The 24,267-nt window shown below is 43.1% G+C and overlaps 1 protein-coding gene across 2 annotated transcripts in view; it reads right to left on the bottom strand.

The window, feature by feature from the left end:
• Window positions 1-24,267, bottom strand: part of NPC1 (NPC intracellular cholesterol transporter 1) — a 54,656-nt gene extending 30,389 nt beyond the window's left edge. For both annotated transcript variants that reach the window (XM_039218412.1, XM_039218420.1), the window contains exons 1-4: window positions 24,107-24,267; window positions 7,245-7,367; window positions 6,213-6,319; window positions 3,553-3,728 (exon numbers count right to left, since the gene is read on the bottom strand). In XM_039218412.1, coding sequence (XP_039074343.1) covers window positions 3,553-3,728; window positions 6,213-6,319; window positions 7,245-7,367; window positions 24,107-24,163 — 463 coding nt within the window. In that variant the 5' untranslated portion in view covers window positions 24,164-24,267. The remainder of the gene's footprint in view (window positions 1-3,552; window positions 3,729-6,212; window positions 6,320-7,244; window positions 7,368-24,106) is intronic.

The raw sequence follows: 24,267 nt of genomic DNA, 5'->3' as shown, positions 1-24,267 counted from the left end.
TTAAGCATATAGAAAATATGGAGAATAATACAATTCTCATGTATTTAGCACTCAGCTATGTTAATCTTATTTTACATTTGCCTCAACATTAAAAAAACCCAAAATACTATAGATACAGTTGAGGTTCCCTGAGTACTCTTACCTATGAATGAATACATTCCCTTGCTTAAGGTAAAATCACAATCTGAATTTGATGTTTATCTTTCCCATACATATTTGTGTACTTTCACGATACACTGTATCCACAGATATGTAGTACTGTTTAATATAAACAACATACTACATATATCCTGTTACATTTTCAACTTAAGTAATTCGAGTGAGTGACATAACTAATTTATACATTTTAACAGTTTTAAATATTCCATTATAGACCATGACTTGCTCCAAATATATTTATCCATTCTCCTCTTAATTAGCATTTAGTGCCTCCATTTATTTAACTAATTTATTTATTTATTAATGGACTTTTAATTTAAAAAATTTTTTTTAATGTTTATTTCTGAGAGGGACCAGTGCAAGCGGGGGAAGGGCAGAGACAGAGGGAGACACACAATCCAAAGCAGGCTCCAGGCTCTGAGCTGTCAGCACAGAGCACGATGTGGGGCTTGAACTCGTGAACTGCGAGATCATGACGTGAGCTCAAGTTGGACACCCAACTGACTGAGCCACCCAGACGTCCCTATTAATGGCCTTTTTAAAGTTTTAGGTTCACAGTAAAATTGGGCAGATGGTACAGAGAACTCCCATATACCTCCTGCCACAAGACCTCGCTACTTTCAAGAGCACCAGAGTATACATTTGTTACAACCGATGAACCTACGACACATCATTGTCATTCAAAGTCCACAGTTTACTTCAGGGTTCACACTAGGTATTGTACATTCTGAGTTCTGGCAAATGTATAATGACTCAGACCCACTTTATAGTATTAAAAAATAGTCTCCCTGCCCTTAACATCCACTGTGCTCCTCCTATTGACCCCTTCTTCCACTAGTCCCTGGCAACCACCAATCTTTTTACTATCTTCCATAGTTTTGCCTCTTCCAGAATATAATAAAGCTGGAATCATACAGTATGTAGGCTTTCCAAATTCACTTCTTTCACTTAGTAATATAGATTTAAGATTCCACCATGTCATTTCATGGCTTGACTGCTCATTTCTATTTAGTGCTGAAGGATATTCCATTGTCTGGGTGTACCCCAGTTCATCTGTTTACCTACTGAAGGACATCTTGGTGTGAATTATGAATAATGCTGCTACAAACATGCGTGCATGCGTTTTTATGTGGACATATGTTTTCAACTCTTCGGGGTAAGTGCCAAAAACCATGGTTTCTGGAACATATGGTAAGAGCATTTTTAGTTTTCTAAGAAACTGTCAAACTGTCTTCCAATATGGCTGTACCAGTTTGCATTCCTGGCAGAAATGAATGGGAGTTTCTATGGCTCCACACCCTCATCAGCATTTGGTGGTGTTAGTATTCTAGATTTTGGCCATTCTAACAGTTGCATGGTGGTATTTCACTGTTGTTTTAATTTGGAATTCCCTAATAACATACACTGTTGAGCATCTTTTCATTTGTCTTCTTTGGCAAGGCGTCTGATCAGGATTTTTGTCCATTTTTCAAGCAGGTCGTTCACTTTCTTATTGTTGAATTTTAAGAGTTTCTCATTTATTTTGGGGCGACTGGGTGGCTCAGTCAGTTAGGTGTCCAACTTCAGCTGAGGTGATGATCTCATGGCTCATGGGTTCGAGCCCCGTGTTCGGCTCTGTGCTGATAGCTCAGAGCCTGGAGCCTGCTTCACATTCTGTCTCCATCTCTCTCTGCCCCACCTCTGCTCGGACTCTCTCTCTCTCTCTCAAATATAAACAAACATTAAATAAAAAAAGAGTTCTTCATATATTTTGTAACAGTCCCTTGTGGGATGTGTCTTCTGCAAATATTTTCTCCCAGTTTGTGCTGTCTTTTCATTCTCCTGATGTCTCCAGTTTTTGATGATCACAGAAGTGCCATAATGAATGCTCTTATATGGTCCTTCGTTTATGTGCATTAGGAGTTTCTCTATGGCAGGCATCTATGTAAGTGGAATTTCTGGAATGAGGGTATATTTATCCTCAACTTTACCAGGTAGTGCAAAATTGTTTTCAAATGGTTTTCAAACACTCCTATTAAGTTATGGTTACCAGTGGTGCAGTATATTAGCATTCCTATTGCTTGAACATCCTACTAATATCTGGAATTGAGTAATTTTTACATTTGTGCCAATCTGATGTGTGAAACGGCAGCTCACTGTTTTAATCTGTAGTTCAGTGACTGCTCTAAGTACTAATTGTTTACCTATCTTTTCACTTACAGTTTCTGCTTTTCCTCTACTATAGAACCCTTCCTTATCTTAAAGTCATAAATATATTCTATATTTAATTCTAAAAATGTCCGACATTAGGATTTTTAATCTATATATTTTTAGTGTGATATACAAAGATAAACATTAGATGATCAGTTTTATCACGCTATTTATATACTAGTCCATTTTCCTTTAATGATTTGTAACAACACACCTGTTATATATCAATTTTCGATAAGCACAGTTCTGTTTCTAGACAGAATGCTCTCTTTTCAGTCAGTCAGGTTGCCTTTTATGTCACATCTTTTGGTAGATTTATTCCTGTATGGCTTATTTTATTGCCTTTGTGAAGGAGACAATCTTTTAACTAATTATTCTAACATCATTTTATAATTTATTGTTTTTTATTATTTACATTTTTCTATTGAATTTTTGGTTATATTTTTAAATGATCATTACAATTAAATCTGTATGTTGCTCTTATATGCTGAAATCTTACTCTCTTATTTTGTAGATGTGCTTGGACACACTCTTTATTCAGTTGTGTCAAATCTGCTCTTTATCTTTTAGTTCATTTAAATGACTATTTCTCATTAATAGAGCCAGCTGGTTCTACTTCTAATCTTTTCATTCTTTCCCCCTTGTGCTCTATTTTTTCAGGACTCTTTTAATTCAATCATTTTCAACAAATACTAGATGGTCTTTCTCAGACTATCCTATGATTTCTAGTTGTTATGGATCCTTTTCTCCTACCGTGGTATCTGCTTACTCTCCCTTATGGTGATGTATTTCTTCAGTCAAATCTCCCCTCCTGCTTCCCTTTTTAATTTCTACCCTTCCACACTCTCTCTTCAGTTTTGCAATTAACTCATGAAGTAACACAATTCATGTCCACTAGAAATAAAATTCTAAAGGCTTCTAAAATATACAGAAAAGTAAACTTGCACGTACTACAAATGTCCAGTTAGGAAGGGATTGAACAAATGCTTCAAAAAAGATTGTTTTATAAAAGGTTATAGCTCAGGTCCTAGATACATGCTAAGCAACAACTCACATTTCAGGGCCACTGGAACTTAAGATGGTCATTTTCACACAGTTGACAACAAACAGGAACAACCTGACCCACTGTCCTGATACCAACTGTAAAAAAGGAATAATTAAAAATTTACTCACAGCTCTCCCCCCCAAAAAATGTTTACTCACCATTGGCAAAACTCTCACCAACGTAGTACTGTAATTCTTTCACATTTGTTTTCGTCTGGTTCGTAACAGGATCAACATAATCTTCAGTTGCTGTAACATTCAGAAACTGACTTTGCCGAGGGCTACACGTCAGCTCGCAAAACAGGTTCATTAGGTTATAGAAACAGGATGGACATCTAAAGAAAAAGTAAACTATATTTTGTCTGATCTTAACAGATAATAGGGACAGCAAAAAGATGATGTACAACAAAGAATATTTAAAATTTATTATCAAGTGACAAGTAAATTATCTAAGGACTTCTTAAACCCAACAATTCTGAACCTAAAATCTCATGTTAAAGTACAGATGTCTCTTTAAAAACTGCCCTAATTACTACACATGTGTTGTCTAGGTGAAATTTCAGAAAGACAAAAATGCTTCTCTGAATTCTGTGCTTTGCAATTTATAGACAGTTTCTTTGTCTTGAACTAAAGGGACTTAGGAGCATCATGGGGACAATACTGATTGGGAAGAAAAACAAGGGAGGGGCGCCCAGGTGGCTCAGCCAGTTAAGTGTCCAACTTCGGCTTAGGTCATGATCATGTGGTTTGTGAGTTCGAGCCCCACATCAGGCTCTGTGCTGACAGCTCAGAGACTGGTGTCTGCATTGGATTCTGTGCCTCCCTCTCTCTCTGTCCCTCCCTCTCTTGTGCTCCATCTCTCTCTCAAAAAAATGAATAAACCTTAAAAAAAAAAACTTTAAAAAAAAAAAGAAAAACAAGGAGAAAATGAGATTTACATGTCAGAGTTTTCATTTTGCTACTGAAGGGCTTTCTTTAAGCCCCAGGTAATCCCTTGACCCTCTGTAAACACAAGAGGAATCCCCATGACTTGAGAAGAAGGTATAAGAACAGCAGCGGTGTTCTCTGGAAGCACACGGGTTTTCATGAGGACCACAAGCTGTCTGCTGTCCTTCAGGCTCAATGTTTAAGCTTCTAATGGTGACCTGTTAGGTGGGAGAACTCTCTCCCTAGCTTGGTTCACTGTTATCTGCAAAAGCTACCGCTTCATTAGCCCTGCATTCTCGCTGCACTACCAGTCGAGATGACTCCCAACTCTGGTCCAGTCCAGGTGCCCACAGGACACAGAAAAGGGAAGGTGGTCCCAGCCTTCAAAGCCCCTGGTCCAGTAAGAGTGTAGACACGCACAATGACCTGCTCTCAGGAGCCCTGTGCTTTACTGTGACAAGAATGGGAACAACAATTACACTATTCTAACAAACACTGCTCCCGGGGTGCACAGATTTCTACCACATTCTATGAATCACAAATCTCTTTCCATGTTACTATGTTTAATCTCCACAATCATCAGCTCTGACAGTTGTAATGTTAGCTTCTCATTATTTGCTGTTATAAACAGAGCTGACAACACGAGGGAAATCTGATTATCTTTTGATCTCGGTTATCTTTCCGTCCATAACACCTCACCGAGGGTAGGTGTTAAACAAGTGTATTCTGACTGAATGGTGGCTCCAACCTGACTCCATCACCAGCCACTAGCCTTCCACAGGGTATGCTAGTCCCTAGATTCTCAACTGTTTCATCTGTTATTATAGAGTGTACTGTCCTGAAGAACAGCTTAGGGATGGTGTTCGGCTTTGTGCTGTCAATTCAAACTTCTGGGAAGATGCAGGGTTTCCTCAGAGGATGCGGCCTGTCTTGTCACCTGCAGCTGTATGTGCACAGAGAAGCACCAGCCCCTCTTCCTATGTCCTTTAACAGGGCGCTTTATCAGGGTGCTTCCATGTGACAAATTTAGAAAGATACCATGATGTGCTGTTCTACAGACCACCAACAGCTTGTTCTTTTGCACATTTGAGAACGGCTGAGTAAGCTCAGAGAACACCTATTATGCAACCCTTTTCACGGCCCTGGTCATAGAGAACAGAACAGACTGGACAGCGAACTAATGTTGACAAAACCACCCAGCTCTGCCAGAACAATCGTGTTGACAGCTGTCAAAGGCGAGCTCTATGGAGGCCTGGGACTCTAGCATCTCAGGTCACTGCAGGAAGACAGGAGCACGTGCCATCCAGGGGTGAGGCAGAGAGGGAGGCGACACAGAGGACTGCATGGAGGAGGGTCTCGGGTCACAGACCTGGCAGGACCACCAGATCCTCTCCTCCCCACGCTATCCAGAGGCTCGAGTATGAAAAGGCTGAGTCCCCTGGGTGAGGACATCTCAGAGGAAGCCCACGCATCAGCTCTGCATGTAACTAGGAAGAGAATTAAATCTGCTATTAACTTTATCGAGAAATTATCCTTCATTTCTGAGAAGTCATAAGATTGCTTTCTTGAAATTAAATGGAAACCAACTTTTAAAAGGAAATCAGTATGGGAACCTGGGTAGCTCAGTCAGTGAAGCGTCTAACTTCAGCTCAGGTCATGATCTCACAGCTCATGAGTTTGAGCCCCATGTCAGGCACTGTGCTGACAGCTCAGAGCCTGGAGCCTGCTTTGGATTCTGTGTCTCCCTCTCTCTCTGCCCCTCCCCTGCTTGTGCTCTATCTCTCAAAAATGAATAAACATTAAAAAAATTTTTTTAAAGGAAATCAGAACATCGCTAGTTAACAAGTGCCCAAAATCTACTATTTTTTTTGTTTGCCAGGTGGTCAACGTACCTGGACAGAAACTGTAGGGGCAGCTGCAGGTTGTCTTTAAGTGTCCGGAGCTGCTGCACATCACAACAAAGACTGACACTGTCAAAGAAGAATCCTGGACAGAGTTCCTGTTGGGTGAGAAAGCATGGTTCTCAGAGCAGCAAAGTCAAATAAGGACACACATTACTCAATAAGGCAATTTTACTCACACAGTCTTTTTCAGGTACAGAAGGGTAAGGATTGTGTTTGCAAAGTTCTTGCAGGATTCGTTTAAAGGGCTATCAACTTCACTATTTATAAGTGAGGGAGTAACAAAAGTAGAAGCAGTAGAGTTATTTCCATTTTTTCTTATTTGGAAGCTCCCTCGCCTCTCTTGACAGCCAGTTTGACCACTTCGGTTTTCTGTTTAAGTTTAACCCAAGTGCTATTTACTACTTCCATTAGTCATGCCAGGGAAAGTCAGATGAAAGCAGCAAGGAAGTCATGGGGACCTGCCACTATGTCAACTTGATTTTACGTTAGTGAGGCCTCTAAAACCAGACTTTTCCCCTTGATTCTTCCAGTTCTTGTTTAATATCCCTGTGTATCAGGAAAGGTAAACAAGGCAACAGAGAACAGAATCCTGGTAGCAACCAAAGTTCATAGACTCTGGATGGAAAACGGAGGAATTGCTAAAATAAACAGAGGACAAGGAAGTCAGAGCCACTTTGCAGCCCAGTCCATGTGAGTCCTGAAATCCAGGAACGGAAAAAAAGTCAACTTCTAGTATATTTTCAAGAAACTGCAAAGAGCGACATTTGTGGTACCAAGGTCAGTCCCTACATAGTAACCTGCTATGCGGAAACTACTTGAAAGGCAAAAAGTCAGTCCCAAAGAAATCAAGCCTCAGGAGTTATGTTATCTTCCTTGCTATTGTGTGCCCCAGACAAGCATTTGGGTAAGATTTATGCCTGTTAGTTTCAGCCCCACCCCTCAGTGATTTTTTTACAGTATAATTACAGAGGATCTTGTAATAGCATTTTGTGTTTCCAGTGTCCACAGGAACAAACTCACCTGCACTAAGTCATAGCCATCCTTCGGCAGGGGTTTGGGTGGCCCTGAATATTTGCAGTTGTACCTCTTATCTCCAGATGCAATTCCGCACTCTCCATACCAGATGCAGGACTGCGTGAACACCTATAGACAGAGTCGACACAAAACTCAGTTCATCAGGGCCCCAAGGACAGTGAAAAGCACCCATTCAAACACTATTATAGAACCTTCCAACGTTACCTGCAAAATGAAGTGACACTAAGAGGCACTGGTTAGTTTAATGTTTTGGAAAGTATCAATTAAAACTGACAAGATGTCTAAAATGGGCTTGTCAAGTCAGTCAGCGAAGAAGGTAACAGAAATTACGTATTTACATAATTCCCAGTTCCTGCTAGTTTACTGACGATGGAAAGAAGCTATAGTTCCATGTAAGGATCACCTAGAATCAGTGTAGAGGAAAGCAAGCAAGATAGTACGTGAGTGTGCAATGATTAAAGCTATTTTTGCACAGCTGCATAAGAAACTACATAAGCTCCAAATAGTGAAAGAACATTTCCACACGTATTTAGGTTAATTCACGTCAGCCTATCATGAGTAACGTGAAAAGAAAAACCAAAACCCCCAATAAACTCTAAGAAAGAAGAAGAAATACCTCATCCTCAAGATTTAAGTATAAAGTAAGGAATGTGCTGGCTTTAAGGAACACCACCTCAGCAATCTTAAAAGAAAAATAAAGATTTCTCAAGAGCCACTCATATTTCCCACGTGAGAGTCACCAGGCTGACAGAAAACTCAGAAGGGGAGGAGGGTGCGGTGTGAATCATCGCAGCACCATAGCCACCGAGCTCCAGGGGCACAGCCTGCTCGGCCTTCCAATCATCTGTCCAGTGGAGAAGAAGAGGCCATCAAGTAGCAACCGTGACTCCCAAGATACCTCCTGGAAAAGCCATTAAAAAAAATCTGAACAGGGGCGCCTGGGTGGCTTAAGTCGGTTAAGCGTTCGACTTTCGCTTAGGTCATGATCTCGCGGTTCGTGGGTTCGAGCCCCGCGTCAGGCTCTGTACTGACTGCCAGCTCAGAGCCTGGGGCCTGTTTCAGAGTCTGTGACTCCCTCTCTCTCTGACCCTCCCCTCTCACACTGTCTCTCTCTCTCCCAGAAATAAATAAAACATTAAAAAAAATTAAAAAAAAAATCTGAACAGAAAAGTGAATTCTCTCCAGCAGCAGTGGCACGTGACTAACACGTATGCAAGGAGGAGGTCAGTCAGTCTGTGCTGGTTCTCAGCATTAAGATACAAATCCACCACAAGCCCCAGAGGCCCTAAAAATACGAAAGAAAAAACAGGCAGGAGGTTGGGGTGTGTATGTGCAGGGAATCAAAGGGGTCAAGATTACTTTGAATTCATTTCTCAGGTATTTTCAAACAGAAATTAGGACTTACTCCTATCTGGATTCATTAAAAGTCATATGTTTGGGCCACAAGGGACTGAAACTATACAAATGAGGAAGTGACAAGTATTCAACGATGCCACATATCAAACCTTTGGCAAGAAGCTGCAAAATTCCACCACTGGTTTTATTTAAAAAGAACTGCAATTATTTCCATGAACCTAGGGATTCCAGGAAAGTACTACTCTTTCCAAAACTCTAGTTTTCCGACTAAAAGGAAATTATCCATCTACTTAAGTCTGAAAAGGCAAAGAAGCTGAGGAGGTGGCAGAACTGCTGACATGACGTGTAATTTAAACACAAGTGACCCCGCCCCGGACCTCACAGAATTCTCAACAGAGCCAAAGGGCAGGCAGGTCCAAGCGTGGGGCAGTCTGGCAAGTCACCCACTGGAGTGACAGAAGGCCACTCAACAAACCGCAGCTCTGGCATGACTCACAGGAAGGGGGTCTGGAGTCTCAGTTCCCTTTCCCCCAAGCTCAGTGTTACGAAAGAAAATTAAGCCCAATTAATACTCAGGGCGGTGCAGTTCCCACTCATCCTTTATAATCCACTTCTTTTATCTCAAGGTTGTTTCCACCCATGGGGTAGAAGAGAGGTGGGGCAGGGGGGTGGAGGGAGGGCAGGAGTCCTGGGTTCCAAGCCTCAGAACTCACGAGGCTGTCGATCACTGTGGCTGCTGGGCCTGACCGCAGCTGGAGAGGTTGCTGAACCCGCGTTGAGCAGTGCTCCCCGTGAACAGCAGCTCGTGACCCCTGCCCATCTCACGGGTTTGGCGTGAAGATCGGATAAGGCAGCATGTGTGGAAGTACTTCCTGAACTGTAAAGCTATCCAATCAAACGCAAGGGATTATTATTGTCTTCCAACTCTTCAGGACCTCTTTGCTGGTAAAACACCTGAAATGAAACACCTAGATTTCTTTGGGCCCAGGAAAATTGTGTTTGACTCAGTGCTAACAGATTTGCTTCCCAGAGCCATCCTGTGTCTGGAAGCAGCCCAGGCCAGTGAGGCCCAAAGGTACTCACAGGCCATTTACTTGCATGGTAGGCATGGTTTCAAGTGCTCTTCATTTTTTAACCCAATTCATCTTCACAACAAGTTGATGAGGGAAGTGCAGTTATACTCATTTTACAGATGAGGAAATGGAGGCACTGAGAGGCTAATTTGTCCAAGAGTGGCAGAGCCAGGATTCAAACCAGGGCTTTCTTGTTCCAGAAACAGGCTCGCAGTAAAACGTAATTACTGGCATAATGAAGGTCCTCACTCTAGCACCACACCCTCTCCTGACCGCACTCTGGGCAAGGCATGGTCAGGTGAGCACTCACTCACACAGCTGAGCCGGTGGGGGAGCCCTCTTTTCCCCCTCAACTCCTTCTTACCTCACCTACAGCTGGAAGCGAGAGCCGCTGGCCCAGTTGGTCAGCGCTCCTCAGCCCCCTCGGGGACCTCCACCACCGGACCCCCCCTTCCACATTCTCGACCTCATCTCTCTGTGCGTCCCTTCACCTGCTCCTGCCGATAAACGCCACTCCCCTATCATTCTCCCTCTTGGTCAAAGGACTCCAATTTCTCTCCAGCTGCCCTTCCAGTTACCTGCCTGACAACCCCAGGTTCCCCGAAGGAAACCAACCTTTCCTCCACTGCCAGTCTCTCTCCGAGGGGTTTCAAAGCCCCAGGAACGTCTCCGGGAAGCTCCCGGTGCAGGTGCAGTTTCCGGTGCCCCTTCCTTCCCATGCAGACCGCCACCTCCTCTGCAGACCTCAGCACGTGTCCCAGGCACAGCTGCCATGGGGGCTCCTCCTGAGCCGAGGCTCCAAGGCTCTCTGATGCTCCGAAGCCTACAACCCAGCTCCCCACTGCCCGAGACAAACTCCAGACGCCTCACCCCGCTCTGGTGTGCATGCATGTCTCCCATCACTCCTTATCTTCTGCCCCACACTCAGCGGGACTCGTGGGTCCCTGCACCCCTCACTACCTGCCAAGTCCCCTCTCCAGCCACCACCTCCCCCGCGGGGCTATCCTGACCGGGCCAAGCACGGCCCCTCCCACCCTGAGCTCCATCATTCCAGCTGCTCCTGGGCGGGCTGCCACCACCACCTCCGCCGCCCGGCGCAGCATCCAGGGACTTGCTAAGAGCGTCCCTGTTTTCTCCCTTAATTCTCAGATCTATGAAGCTGGTACTAGAACACCACCATTCTACAGATGAGGAAACTGAGGGTCATACAGGTGGAGTGACTCATCTGAGGCCACACCTAATAATGGCAGAGCCAGGCCCCACCCGATCTCCAAACCACCACAGCAGAGCGGGCGGGCAGGACTCTATGGACAAAGACAGCAGGTACACCTCAGGACCCCTGGAATGTCAGGGCCGCACATGCCACGCCGAGACCACAGGTGGGCTGTGCGACCGACAGGTCACACACAGGGCACACACCTTCCCAAAGTACGGCGTGGCTGAATGCTGCCTTTACTATGATTCAAGAGCGGCTGCTGTGGACTTCACAGCAGTAACAGTCACTTGGGGAAGGAGCCACGCTGAAATAAAACCTACCAACGCCTGCGGTCCGCCAGAGCCCAAAGCGCCCCTGAGCAAACATGAGCTCGGTGCTGGAGACATGGTGGCCGCACAAAATGTTTTTGATGTCACCGAACTGTACACTTAAAAACTGTCAGTTTTATAATATGTGTTTTACCACAAAACATGAGCTCCGATGTCCTTGGAAAAGCCCAGGAGCCAAGACTGCACAGAGCACTCTGTTGGTTATCACACTCGGAGACTGAACAAAAAAGTGTGACTGTCCATTCAAACATAGAATAAAAATCTATGGGTCCACGTGCCACACGACACATCTTGTTAAAGCTCCACTCGAGTCCTGGAGACGTGAGTCTAAAGGATAACAATTCTTCACAGTTGGTCTCGTGGTCATTGACCAGTCATATGGAGCTATTTATAACTGCAAGAACCATCTTACCGAAGCATTTTAAATTTGTACCAATTCCTAAAACGTTAAAAATAGATGACTGTAGATTTATTTTTAAAGTAGGTTCCACATGCAGCATGGAGCCCAACACAGGCTGTGAACTCACTACCCTGAGATCAAGACCTGAGCTCAGATCAAGAGTGAGACGCTTAACCAACTGAGCCCCTACTTTCTTTAATTGCAGACTTCACACCTACTCATCACAAATATGCAGACATCCCAGGTGGACATGCAATACCCTGGAAGCCCCACTCCTGCTTCTTCCCCCTCCACCCCCTTTCCCAGATTTCACTACTGCTAATCTATCAGGCATTTTAATTCCTCCCAACAGGCAAACCTGTAGAGATGCAAACACACAAAAACATACAAGTGTGGTACCTTTAAAAAATTTTTTTATTTACATTCTAGTTACTTAACACACACTGCAGTATTGGTTTCAGGAGAATTCAGTGATTCATCCGTTACAACATCCAGTGCTCATCACCCATTTAGCCCATCCCCCCACCCCCTTCCCTCCATTAACCCTGTTTGTTCTCTATCATTAAGGCGTGGTAACTTTTTTTTTTTAATGTTTTATTTATTTCTAGGAGAGAGAGAGAGAGAGAGACAGCGTGAGCAGGGGAGGGTCAGAGAGAGGGGGAGTCACAGACTGAAACAGGCTCCAGGCTCCAAGCTGGCAGTCAGCACAGAGCCCGACGCGGGGCCCGAACCCACGAACCGCGAGATCAGGACCCAAGCGAAAGTCGGACGCTTAACCGACTAAGCCACCCAGGCGCCCCAGGGTGTGGTAACTTTTAAACAGCCTTTTCACAAATCAATCTGGATGACCCTGCTCAGACTGGCTTTGGGCTGAGCTTGATCAGCCCTTCGCTGTATTCATCCAGGTCCCAGTGTTTCTTCACAGATTTCAGCCCTGCCTGTGTTGGAATGTCTCCCCATTCATATAAGCCTCTCCCAAGACTTGTCACCTCCATTAAGCTTCACTCTGACTCCTCGCCTGGCTCCAGCACCGAGCTCTCCGGGGGCAGAGGCAGGTCGCCCCAGGCAGCCCCTGGCCAGTGTTCAGAGGCATCCTCCTCACCGCTCAAGGCAGCAGGTGTTCTGAGCCCAGGGCTCTGGTGAATGATGTCCGTTCCTGTCACTTACATTCCACAAGCTCCTACATGCAGCCCCTGGGATGGAGGTTGATAAACTTTCCCACAGAGGGCCAAATACTAAATATTGTAGGCTTGTGGGCCATAAGGCCTCTGTGGAAAACACCCAACTACCCTGTTGTGGCTCAAAAGCAACCACAGACAACAGGTACATGATGGGTGTAGAGGGGATGAAGAAAACTTTATTCACAACAACAGGCTCTGGCCAGGCTATGTGATTTGTGGGCTCCTGCCCTGGGATGAAGTAGGATAAAGGAGAATTGCAAAGTTACTTACGTATGTGGAGAGAGGTTCCACCAGTAGTTTCTGGTTATTGTCTCGACTCCCTAGGAAGACCATAAAATCGTAAAGGGCAGAAGCCCAGGTGTTTAATTTCCTTTCAAAGTCTCTGCGGTACCTTATCCAGTGTTCATCAACTCAGAAACCATCAAATCTCTTGATGGGTTGTAAGAGTTCAAGTGGATTATGTAAGAAGTTCAGAAATAAGAACCAGTGGTTGTTTTGGCTTTAAATGAGGATTTAGTAGAATGTCTCTACTTTTAAACATTAGGTCATATGTCTATTTCACAACATGCTCTAGGGCTTAATTATCGGCTAGATGACCGGATAGCGAAGTTTCTTTCTTTCTCTCTCTCTTTTCTAAGTGTATTTATTTTGAGAGAGAGAGAAAACACAACAGGGAGGGGCAGAGTGAGAGGCAGAGAGAATCCCAAGCAGGCTCTGTGCTGTTAGCACAGAGGCCAAGCTCACAGTTCATGAGATCATGACCTGAGCCAAAAGCAGGAGTCAGAGCTCTTAACTGACTGAAACCACCCAGGTGCCCTGGGAAGTGTCTTTCAACAACAGTTCAGCAAGTTAAAAAAAAAATGCCCCTCCCACTATATGTCAACAACTAGACCAACTGCAAAACAGACTCTAATAGGGAACTCTGTAAAAGCACATCTTATCAGACGGAGAAGCTCTGAGCATCAGCAACAGAATCCTACACTCCAGGCTGCCTTTAGTAAATCTCAAGTATTACCTAAGTCATAATACAATGCTTAGTGAACAACCACCACATGCTGGGCACGAAGTTAAGTGATTCCTTCCTCATTGCCTCGTGTATTTCTCAGATACCCTCTGGAATAGTACCATAGCATATTACTGGTAAGGAAACTAAGGCTCAGAGAAGAGTCTGTGAGGTCACATGGCTCCTGAGTGACGAAACCAATAATGAGAATGAAGACTGTGAAGGCCAAGAATAAGCATTCTTCAGCCTATCTGCTATCCCCGCTCCCTAGCTGCTGCACTGCTCCAACTCCAGCTCAGTTTGTATAGACGTGTCAGATTTTGACCATGCGCCAAAGACGGGCTGCACCATCCACCATAATGCTGTGTGAGCATCCCTCTTTCTACATAAATGTGTTCGCTTATGGAAATAATGACTACCACTTACATCTTTTTAAGTACATCACTAGGCAGCTGTCGAGTCATTTTAGTTACCACCAGTGACCATCCTCGGCTCCGGGCGTGCTCTTGGCCACCCCACAGCACATGGAGTGCAGGGCCGGGTCTTCTCACCTTTGCCGCTGTCCTGATTGGGTAAAGTTGATGGCAGAACCTAGAGACACACCAGCTCAAGCTCCAGCAAGGGAGGATGGGGGCTAGGGAGAGGCCTCTGTAGGAGCAGAGTCCTGGCCAGTCAGGGCAATGCAGGACAGGATGGAGAGACAGAGAATTCTATCCAGAGATTAAGTTGCCTCCTATTTCCTTGGAGTCAGGTAGGCAGACCAAACAAATACGGCAAAATATGTGGGATGGAGGCTGGTCTGGGGTGACTTCTACTGATGGAAATCTTTGGAACTACCAGCTAATGTGGTAAACATATCCACATAACAGAGGATAATTTGTGTGACCACTAGGAGTGCCTGTAAATGGGTGTTTACTTCATACATTTTTAGATAGGCTCAGCTAGTCTTCACTTTTACAAATAACCCCTCTAGCTTGAAGTTCAAGTGACTTGCCCAAGGTCACACTATTAGTTGGCATCAGACATTTCTGAGCCTTAGCACCCACAAGTTTGAAAAATAATCCAAAAGTCACGAGACTAACACAAAACAGTGGATGGGAGTGTATAATGTCCACAGGTCCCTTCCTAAGGAACATGTGGAAAGTGTGGCAAATGAACAAAGGGCCAGGCCAGCAGGCTAAGTCCATTCCTGATTCATCGCTGGATTTTGGAGAAGCCAGATTGGAACTAGGAACAAGCCTTGAATGAGATGCCCTGTTGGTCATCTGGAACATCTGCTGATCAATTTAACTTGCTAAATATGACTAACCTGGCACTGATATTTTGAATCTGAATAAATTGGAGAACAGAAATCAGAGACCGGAGCTCAAGTCCCTAGTCTGCCATTTACCAGCTATATGACCTTGGGATAAACTTAGGCCTTAATATCTCTTAATTTCCTGTAAAACAGGGAACACAGTATCCCATCTATCTTAAAGGAGTTCTGTGGTGTCGAGATGAGACCAGATGTGTCCCAGCAATGGAATCCAATGCAAAAATTAGGGAACTCTTTTTTCTTTAGATTCTTGTAATCCAGATCATCATTGCTAAAAAGATTGAGATAACTTGCCATAAAATTCACCCTTTTCAAATATACAGTTGTATGGTTTTTAGTAACAACGAGGCAACTTTCCCCTATTGTCTCCAGTTTTCCTCTTGCCTACCTGGTAAGCATTAATTCACCCTCCAAAGGTCAGTTCAAAAATGGACTCCCCATCAGAGTGGCTAAAATGAACACATCAGGGGACTATAGACGCTGGCAAGGATGTGGAGAAACAGAACCCTCTTGCACTGTCGGTGGGAATGCAAACTGGTGCAGCTGCTGTGGAAAACAGTGTGGAGGTACCTCAAAAAATTAAAAATAAAACTCCCCTATGACCCAGCAAATGCACTACGAGGTGTTTATCCAAGGGATATAGGAGTGCTGACGTACCCCAATGTTTATAGCGGCACTTTCAACAACAGCCAAATTATGGAAAGAGCCTAAATGTCTACCAACTGACAAATGGATAAAGAAGATGTGGTTTATATACACAATGGAATACATGGCAATGAGAAAGAATGAAATCTGGCCATTTGCAGCAACGTGGCTGGAACTGGAGGGTATTATGCTAAGTAAAATAAGTCAGTTAGAGAAAGATACCATATTTTCACTCATGTGGATCTTGAGAAACTTAACAGAAGATCATGGGGAAGGGGAAGGGGGAAAAAAGTTATACAGAAGGGAGGAGGCAAACCATAAGAGACTCTTAAACACTGAGAACAAACTGAGGGTGGATGGAGGGTGGGGGAGAGGGGAAAGTAGGTGAGGGGCACGGAGGGGGGCACTTGTTGGGATGAGCACTGGGTGTTGTATGGAAACCAATCTGACAATAAATTATATTTTTAAAAAAATGGACTTCCCATAATATTCCGTCCTTATCTTTGTTAGAGCACATTTTACATTGTATTGCAAATTTTTATGTATTCATTCTTCTTCTCAACTATGACCAAGACAGAGACAGAAACTACTAACATTTACACAGCCCTTTACGATTTACAGACTGCCTTCTGTATAGGTAACTCCTTTGATCTACTTTTGTACGTACACTATCCATAGCAACCACTTTCTATTTATGAAACTAGTGAGTGAAAGGAACTGGAGTTCCTCTGTGGCCTAAGGGGCAGTAATAAGATAAGGAACAAAATTTAAAGTTTCCTTCTTAAATCACCCCAGAGCACTTTGCATCAGACACAGGTTTGTTTTTTTCCCCGAAGTTTTCTTGCGAAAGCAAATAATCCAAAAACTGAAAATAAAACGCACAGTCCAAGCAAAGAAAAACTTATTGGGCCACAGTTGATTCCTATCAGCCAGAAAGCAATGCCTCTAAATCCTTCCCTCATCTTATCCCCACACCCAAACCCACAGAGGCCCAATGATCTGATGCTTCTGAAAAGAGAGTCTTGGCCATACTGGAATTGGGGAGCCTGCAATCTAGCACTTCAATTTAAGCAATATTTCTCTCTCTTTCCATAAACACCGTGGGATGTAGGCATAGTTGTTAACCCGACTTTACAGAGGAAGAGACTAAGGCTCCAGGTGAATCACTGGCTTGCCCAGGACCACTGGTGGTTAAGCTTTTACCCCCAGGTAAAAGCTGCTGCCGCTGCAGTATCAACACAGATTTACAGCTTCAGAAGGAAGGCATTCTAGTTGGGGGAACAGGATAATAAACGTCCTGGATGATGCAGCATTTGAACTGGACCTTGGAAGACAGGCAGGGTTTTGACAGCAAGTTGTTTTTTTTGGCCGGAGAGCGGATGCCCTTCACAGAGCTGTGGGTGACAGGGCAGAAAGGGGTGCCCATGATCAGATTAGAGACAATTTAACACTGGCTTCCCCAGTAGGTAATGTGTCATCCTTAAAACACCCTGAAAAGCCTTCCTTTTGGGAGGAGTGGAGGGTGGGGAAGGGTTACCCAGGAAAGAGAGACCATACTGTCTTCAGACCAGAGGGATTCTTTGTTCTGGGTAATATGACAAACACTGAGGCAATACAAAGGCCTATTCAGCGAGCCGTTTTCTTTCTGCCCACTCGCTAAAATAAAAACCTCATTTTCCCTTGATTACTTATGTTAATAAGATATCTGAGCACAGTATCAATCAAGGAGTAGAAGAGACGAGGAAAGATTAGCCATCTGAAATTGGGGCGAATGTAGGTTTTCTTCAATGCTTTCAGGTCAAAAGATTAAACCGTTCCTGATCTCTTCTTCAGGAAAAACCATCTTCATGGCTTAATTCCTACCTAGACCTCACTATGCTCTAAGTTCCTCAAGAAAAAGCTTAGAAAAATTAGTCAGGAGAGATATACGTGATTTCTCAAAACCGCACACATTATTTGGATGACCACAAGGCTTCAAAGCCGTGCAGTCTAGTACTGTTATTTCATCGTCTGAAAAATTAAAAATTAAGAAAAGCAAAAATCCCCCCAAAGGGCAGTTAGTCTGTTAATTCTGTGAGAGAACTTCCTGATTGCTCAGACTGAACCCAGACCAGATGCTGTCACTGGTAAGAATTCTCAAAGCAGGCCTCCCTCCTTCCTCCCCAAGCCTGCTCAGGTGTGCTGAAAGCCTCTGCAGACTAGAAGGAGTTAATGTGTAAAATAACAAAGGAATCTTTCCAGTTAAGATTTACAGACCTATCCAGGTATTTTGCAAGAGACTCCTGATGAACCTCTGACCTACCTGAAAAGTCCTATTAGGACAGGCACTCCTTGGCCATCAGCCTTGGATACTACCTTGAGGTAAAAGGATTTCAGAGTTAAGTTAAAGCTACTTACTGGGGTGAAGCCTGTCTACTAGATCCTGACCTAAAACTCTAGGGAAACCAAACAGCTGTATTTTCTTAAAGGCACAGAAGTGCTACTGTTTTTTGAGTTTTTACCATAGTGATAAGGTCTCTCCATATATCCCTTTACTTAATAACCTCAATAATCCTACAAAGTATTGTCTGTCTTCAAAAAAACTAAGGCTTGACAGAGTAATATGTCCAGAGCAAGAGCTAGTGAGTGGTCTACCCACTGACCCCATTCCAAACCACCTCCCTGCTCTCTTCTGCCCCCCTCCCAACCAGGCACCCAACGTGTGCCCTTCCACAAGCCCACACTGCTGGGGACCCCTTCTACATACAGAGAGGAGGGAGCCATGGCTCTTCTCCTGGTTCTTGGGCCCTCATCGGGTCAGCAAAACCTACCTGCTTCTAAGAACTACCCAGAAATTTGAGAGGCTCCCCTAGTCCGGGGAAGCTCCCTAATCTGCTTTCCCTTCTGATTTACTACCGCCTCATTAGTGACATGTCCATGAGTGGGCACACGGTCACCGCATTCCCAGAGCTTCACTCTTGTAGCTTCACCTGGTTTAATGAGCACTATGCTATATCCTCAGAGCTTCACCCAACTCCCTTCAACCCCTGTTTTTTCTTTTTTCTTTTTTTTTTTTTGGGGGGGTTTATTTACTTTCTGAGAGAGAGAGAGGATCTGAAGTGGGGGTCCATGCTAACAGCGGAGAATCCCACTTGAGGCTCGAACTTGTAAACCACGAGGTCATGACCTGAGCCAAAGTTGGACGTTTAACCAACTCAGCCACCCAGGCGCCTCAACCCCTAGTTTTAAAAGAGAAGACAGTAGAGGTGTCTGGGTGGCTCAGTCAGCTAGGCATCCAACTTCAGCTCAGGTCATGATCTAGTGGTTCATGGGTTCGGGCCTAGCACTGGGCTCTGTGTTGATAGCATGGAATCTGGAACCTGCTTCAGATTCTGTGTCTCCTTTCTGCCCCTCCCTCCTCACACGTGTGTGTGTGTGTGTGTGTGTGTGTGTGAAAAATAAATATTTAAAAATAAATAAATGAGAAAACTGTAGACACAGAAATAGCAGTGGATGTAGCTAAAAGTTTCTCAATTTTTTCTGTTCAAAGAACCAGCTTTTAATTTCATTGATCTTTTCTTATCTTTTTAAGTTTCTAATTCATTTATTTCTGCTCTGATCTTTATTATTCCCTTCCTTCTACTAATTTGCTCTTCTAGATTCCTTAGGTGTAAAGTTACATTACACTGTTCAAGATTTTTCTTCTTTCTTGAAGTAGGCCTGTATTGCTATTAACTTCACTCTAAGAACTGCTTTTGCTGCATCCCATAGATTTTAGTATGTCATATTTCTGTTTTAATTTCTCTCTCAGTATTTTTAAATTTCTCCTTTGATTTTCTTTTTTTTTATATATATATTTTTATTTATTTCTAGGAGAGAGAGAGAGAGACAACGTGAGCAGGGGAGGGTCAGAGAGAGAGGGAGTCACAGACTGAAACAGGCTCCAGGCTCTGAGCTGGCAGTCAGCACAAAGCCCGACGCAGGGCTTGAACCCACGAACCGCGAGATCATGACCTAAGCGAAAGTCGGACGCTTAACCGACTAAGCCACCCAGGCGCCCCTCTCCTTTGATTTTCTTCAGTGACCCACTGGTTGATGAGGAGCATGATGTTTAATATTCTCATTTTTGTGGGGTTTATTGTTTTCTTCTTTTTTCAAAGAGATGCTTTTCTAGTTTAAAATTTGTTTACCGTTTATTTCTGAGAGGGGGGAAGGGCAGACAGAGACGGAGACAGAGGATTGCACTGACAAGAGAGCCCAATGTGGGGTTTGAACTTATGAACTGTGAGAACATGACCTGAGCTGAAGTCAGATGTTTAACTGACTGACACCTAGGCACCCGCCCCACCCCCCCATTTTCTTCTTGTAATTAGTTTCTAGTTTCCTATAGATGCATGATATGGTTTCAGTCTTCTTGAATTTATTGAGATTTGTTTTGTGACCCAACATGAGATCCTACAGAATGTTCCATGTACACTTGAGAAGAATGTGTATTCTGCTGCTTTCAGATTGAGTGTTCTGTCCATATCCATTAAGTCCATCTGGTCTAATGTGTTATTTAAAGCTGATGTTTACTGATTTTTTTTGTCTATCCATTGATGAAAGTGAGATATTAAAATCTCCTACTATTACTGTATCTTTCAATTTCTCCCTTTAGGTCTGTTAATATTTGTGTTATATATTCTGGTACTCCAATGTTGGCAGCATATATGTTTATAAAAGCTATATGTTCTTGCTGGATTGACCCCTTTATCATTATGTAATGAATGCCCTTCATTGTCTTTTATTACTGTGTTTTAAAGTCTATTTTGTCTGATATGAGTATAGCTACTTCAGTATTCTTTCCAATTCCATTTGTACGGAATATTTTTTCTCCATCCCCTTCACTTTCAGTCTGTGACTATGGAAAAAGGAGAGAGAGCTCAAAATAAGAGGAAAGAGAAGTTACAACTAATACCACAGAAATACAAAGGACCATAGAGACCACTGTGAACAATTATACATGAACAAACTAGAAGAAATGGAGAAATTCTTAGAAACATACAATCTTGCAAAACTTAATTATGAAGATATAGGAAATCTGAAGAGATTAATGACTAGTAAGGAGATTGAAACAGTAATTAAAAACTTCCCAACAAAGTTCAGGACCAGATGGCTTCCCTGACAAATTCCACCAAACATTAAAAGATTTAATACATACACTCAAAGTCTTCAAAAAATTGAAGAGGAGGAAAAGCCTTCAAACACATTTTATGAGGTCAGCATTATACTTATACCAAAACCAGACCAGGGCACTATTTAAAAAAAACAAAACAAAACAAAACAAAACAAAAACAAACTATAGGTCAATATCCTTGATGAACACACACAAACATCCTCAACAAAATATTGGCACACCAAATCCAAATGATTGAAAAGGATCATATACTATGATCAAGTGGGATTTGTTCCACAGATTCAAGGATAGTTCAACATCTATAGATCAATCAATGTGATACATCACATCAACAAGATGACAGACAAAAAAAATCATATTATCTCAAGGAACGCAGAAAAAGCATTAGACAAAATTCAATATCCATTTATGATGGATATACCCACTTTCAACAAAGTGGATATAGAAGGAACATACCTCAACATAACAAAGGCCATCACGGCAATCCTATAGCTAATACCGCACTCAGCGATGAAAAATTGAAAGCTCTTCCTCTACAAACAGGATATCTATTCTCACCACTTTTGTTCAACGTAATATTGGAAGTCCTAGCCATGGCAATTAGGCCAAAGAAATAAAAGCGTCCAAGTCAGAAAGGAAAAAGTAAAATCAGTTACTGTTTGCAGATAATACATGAATTCCGTAAAATCACAGGATACAAAATCAATATACAGAAATCTAGCGTTTCTATACACTAACAATGAAAATTCATAAAGAGAAATTAAGAAACAATTCAATTTACAATTACTTCAAAAAGAATAAAATACCTAGGAATAACTTTAACCAAGGAGGTGAAAACTATTAAACATTGATGAAAGAAACTAAAGAAGACACAAAGAAACGGAAAGATAATCTGTGTTCATGAATTAAAAAAATATTGTTAAAATGTCCATACCGCCTAAAGCAATCTACAGATTCAATGAAATACCTATCAAAATTCCAATGGTTCACTTCACAAAACAGGAACAAATAATTTTAAGATTTTATATGGAACCACAAAAGATAATGAAAAGCCAAAAGAATCGTAAAAAGGAAGAACAAGGCAGGAGATTCCACACTCTCTCATTTCAAACTATGTCACAAAGCTATAGTAATCAAAGTAGTGTGGTACTGGTATTAAAAGAGACACGGATCAATGGAATAGAATTGAAAGTCCAGAGATAAGCCCACATCAAAATGGAAACTTAATCTACAACAAATGAGCCAATAACATACAACAGCGAAAGGACAGTCTGGTATTGGGAAAACTGGACAACCACATGCAAAAGTATGAAACTGGACCACTATCTTACACTATTTACAAAAATGATCTCAAAATGGATTAAAGACTTGAATGGAAGACCTGAAACCATAAAATTCCTAGAAGAAAACATAGGTGGTAATCTCCCTGACAATAGTCTTAGTGATGTCTCTGTGGATCTGACTCCAAAAACAAGGGACACAAAAAGAAAAATAAATAAGCGGGACTATACCAAACTGAAAAGTTTCTGCACAGCAAAGGAAACTATCATCAAAATGAAAAGGCAACCTACTGAATAGAACATATTTGCAAACCATATACCTGACAAAGGGTTAATATCCAAAATATATAAAGATTTCATACAACTCAACACCACTACCACCACCACCAACAAAAAAACCCAATTAAAAAATGTACAGAAGATCTGAACAGACATCCCCTCAAAGGCATACAGATGGCACACAAGACATACAACAGTCACATGAAAAGATGCTCAAGATCACTAACAGGGAAAAGCAAATCAAAATCACAATGAGGTATCACCTTGTACTTGTTAGAATGGGTATTATCAAAGAGACAAGAAATGACAAGCGTTGGTGAGGGTGTGGAGAAAGAGAAACTCTTGTACACTGTTGGTGGGATTGTAAACTGGTACAACCACTGTAGAAAACAAAAACACTATGTGATTCCTCAAAAAATTAAAAATAGAACTATCACATGACCCAAGCTTTGGAATATCTTTCAGAAGAAAATGAAAGCACTAGTTCAAAAAGACTGGTGTACCCCTACATTCACTGCATTATTCACAATAATCAAGATATGGAAACAACCTAAATGTCCACTGACGGATGGATAAAGATGTGATTGATAGATTTATACAATGCAATACTAGTCAGCTATAAAAAAAAAAAACTCTTGCTATTTGGACAGCTAATCAAAATAAGTCAGATGGAGAAAGACAAAAACCAGATGATTTCACTGATATGTGTAATCTAACAAAACAAAAAAAAAAGCAAAAACAAAATCACAGATACAGATAAAAGACTAGTTATCAGAGGGGAAGGGGGTTGAGGGTTGGGCAAAATGGGTGAAAGGGCAACTGTATGGTGATTAATGGTACCTAGGCTTGCTGGGATCGCTTTGTAGTGTATACAGATATTAAATTATGAAGCTGTACGCCTAAATTTTATGTAATAACAACAGTGAGGCATTCATGACCTAGGATGCTGAAGGAAAAGCTGACCCAGGGAGTTAGGCCCCATTCCATAGCTAATTATTACGGTGATAAGGGGAAACTCAATTATCCTCTGCTGGGCCTCAGTTTCTAAAGATGTAAAACAGAGTCAATAACAAGTAACTCGAACTCTCGAGAAGACCAAGCTGACTTACTTAGGGCTGTTTTAATTTGGTGCTTGGCAATTTGTTTCCTTTCTTTACCTCCCCTCCTGTCTCCCTCTTCAGAGGAGAATGGGATATAAAGTGGTCAGATATTCTAAACAAATCCACAAAGAGTTCGTGTGCATGCGGCAGGATTACTATTATCTTTTTAAGGCAGGTTAAATAAGATCCCTCCCTCTCTGTACCCACTTTTGTCCTTCCCTCTGATTCCACATCCTAAGCCTAGAAATTAGGTGACCACAGCTGAAATGAGCTCAAGACAGGTCAAACAAGCCGCTTCAGTTGCCCCCACGGGGGAAAGTGCGTGGCCGGTGAAAGAAACCGGGGTGGGGGCCACCAGGGGTTCCATCGCTGGACCAACTTCCCCAGGAGCCACAGGACCCGCGTCCCTTCAGGAAACGAGACGCACTCACCGTCGCAGCTCCCGCCACCCTCCCCCAAGCCTCGCGGCCCGCCTCGCCCCCCAGAGCCCTCCCGGGTCGCGGGCGTCCCCTCACCTGCGCGGGACACAGCAGCAGCAGCAGGAGGCCGAAAGCTGGGCCGCGCGCGGTCATGCTGCCTTGGTGCGTGGCTGCGGACACCGGCGAGACTCGGCTCGGCTCGGCTCGGCTCTGCGCGCGGTGCAGGCTCAGGATCCCGTGCCGGCAGAGGGAGGGGA

Source organism: Hyaena hyaena, unplaced genomic scaffold, assembly GCF_003009895.1.
Source record: "Hyaena hyaena isolate Hyena2069 unplaced genomic scaffold, ASM300989v1 scaffold_14, whole genome shotgun sequence".
NCBI lineage: Eukaryota > Metazoa > Chordata > Mammalia > Carnivora > Hyaenidae > Hyaena > Hyaena hyaena.
The sequence above is the reverse complement of the archived record's forward strand: the minus strand, read 5'-3'. Positions and strand labels throughout refer to the sequence as shown.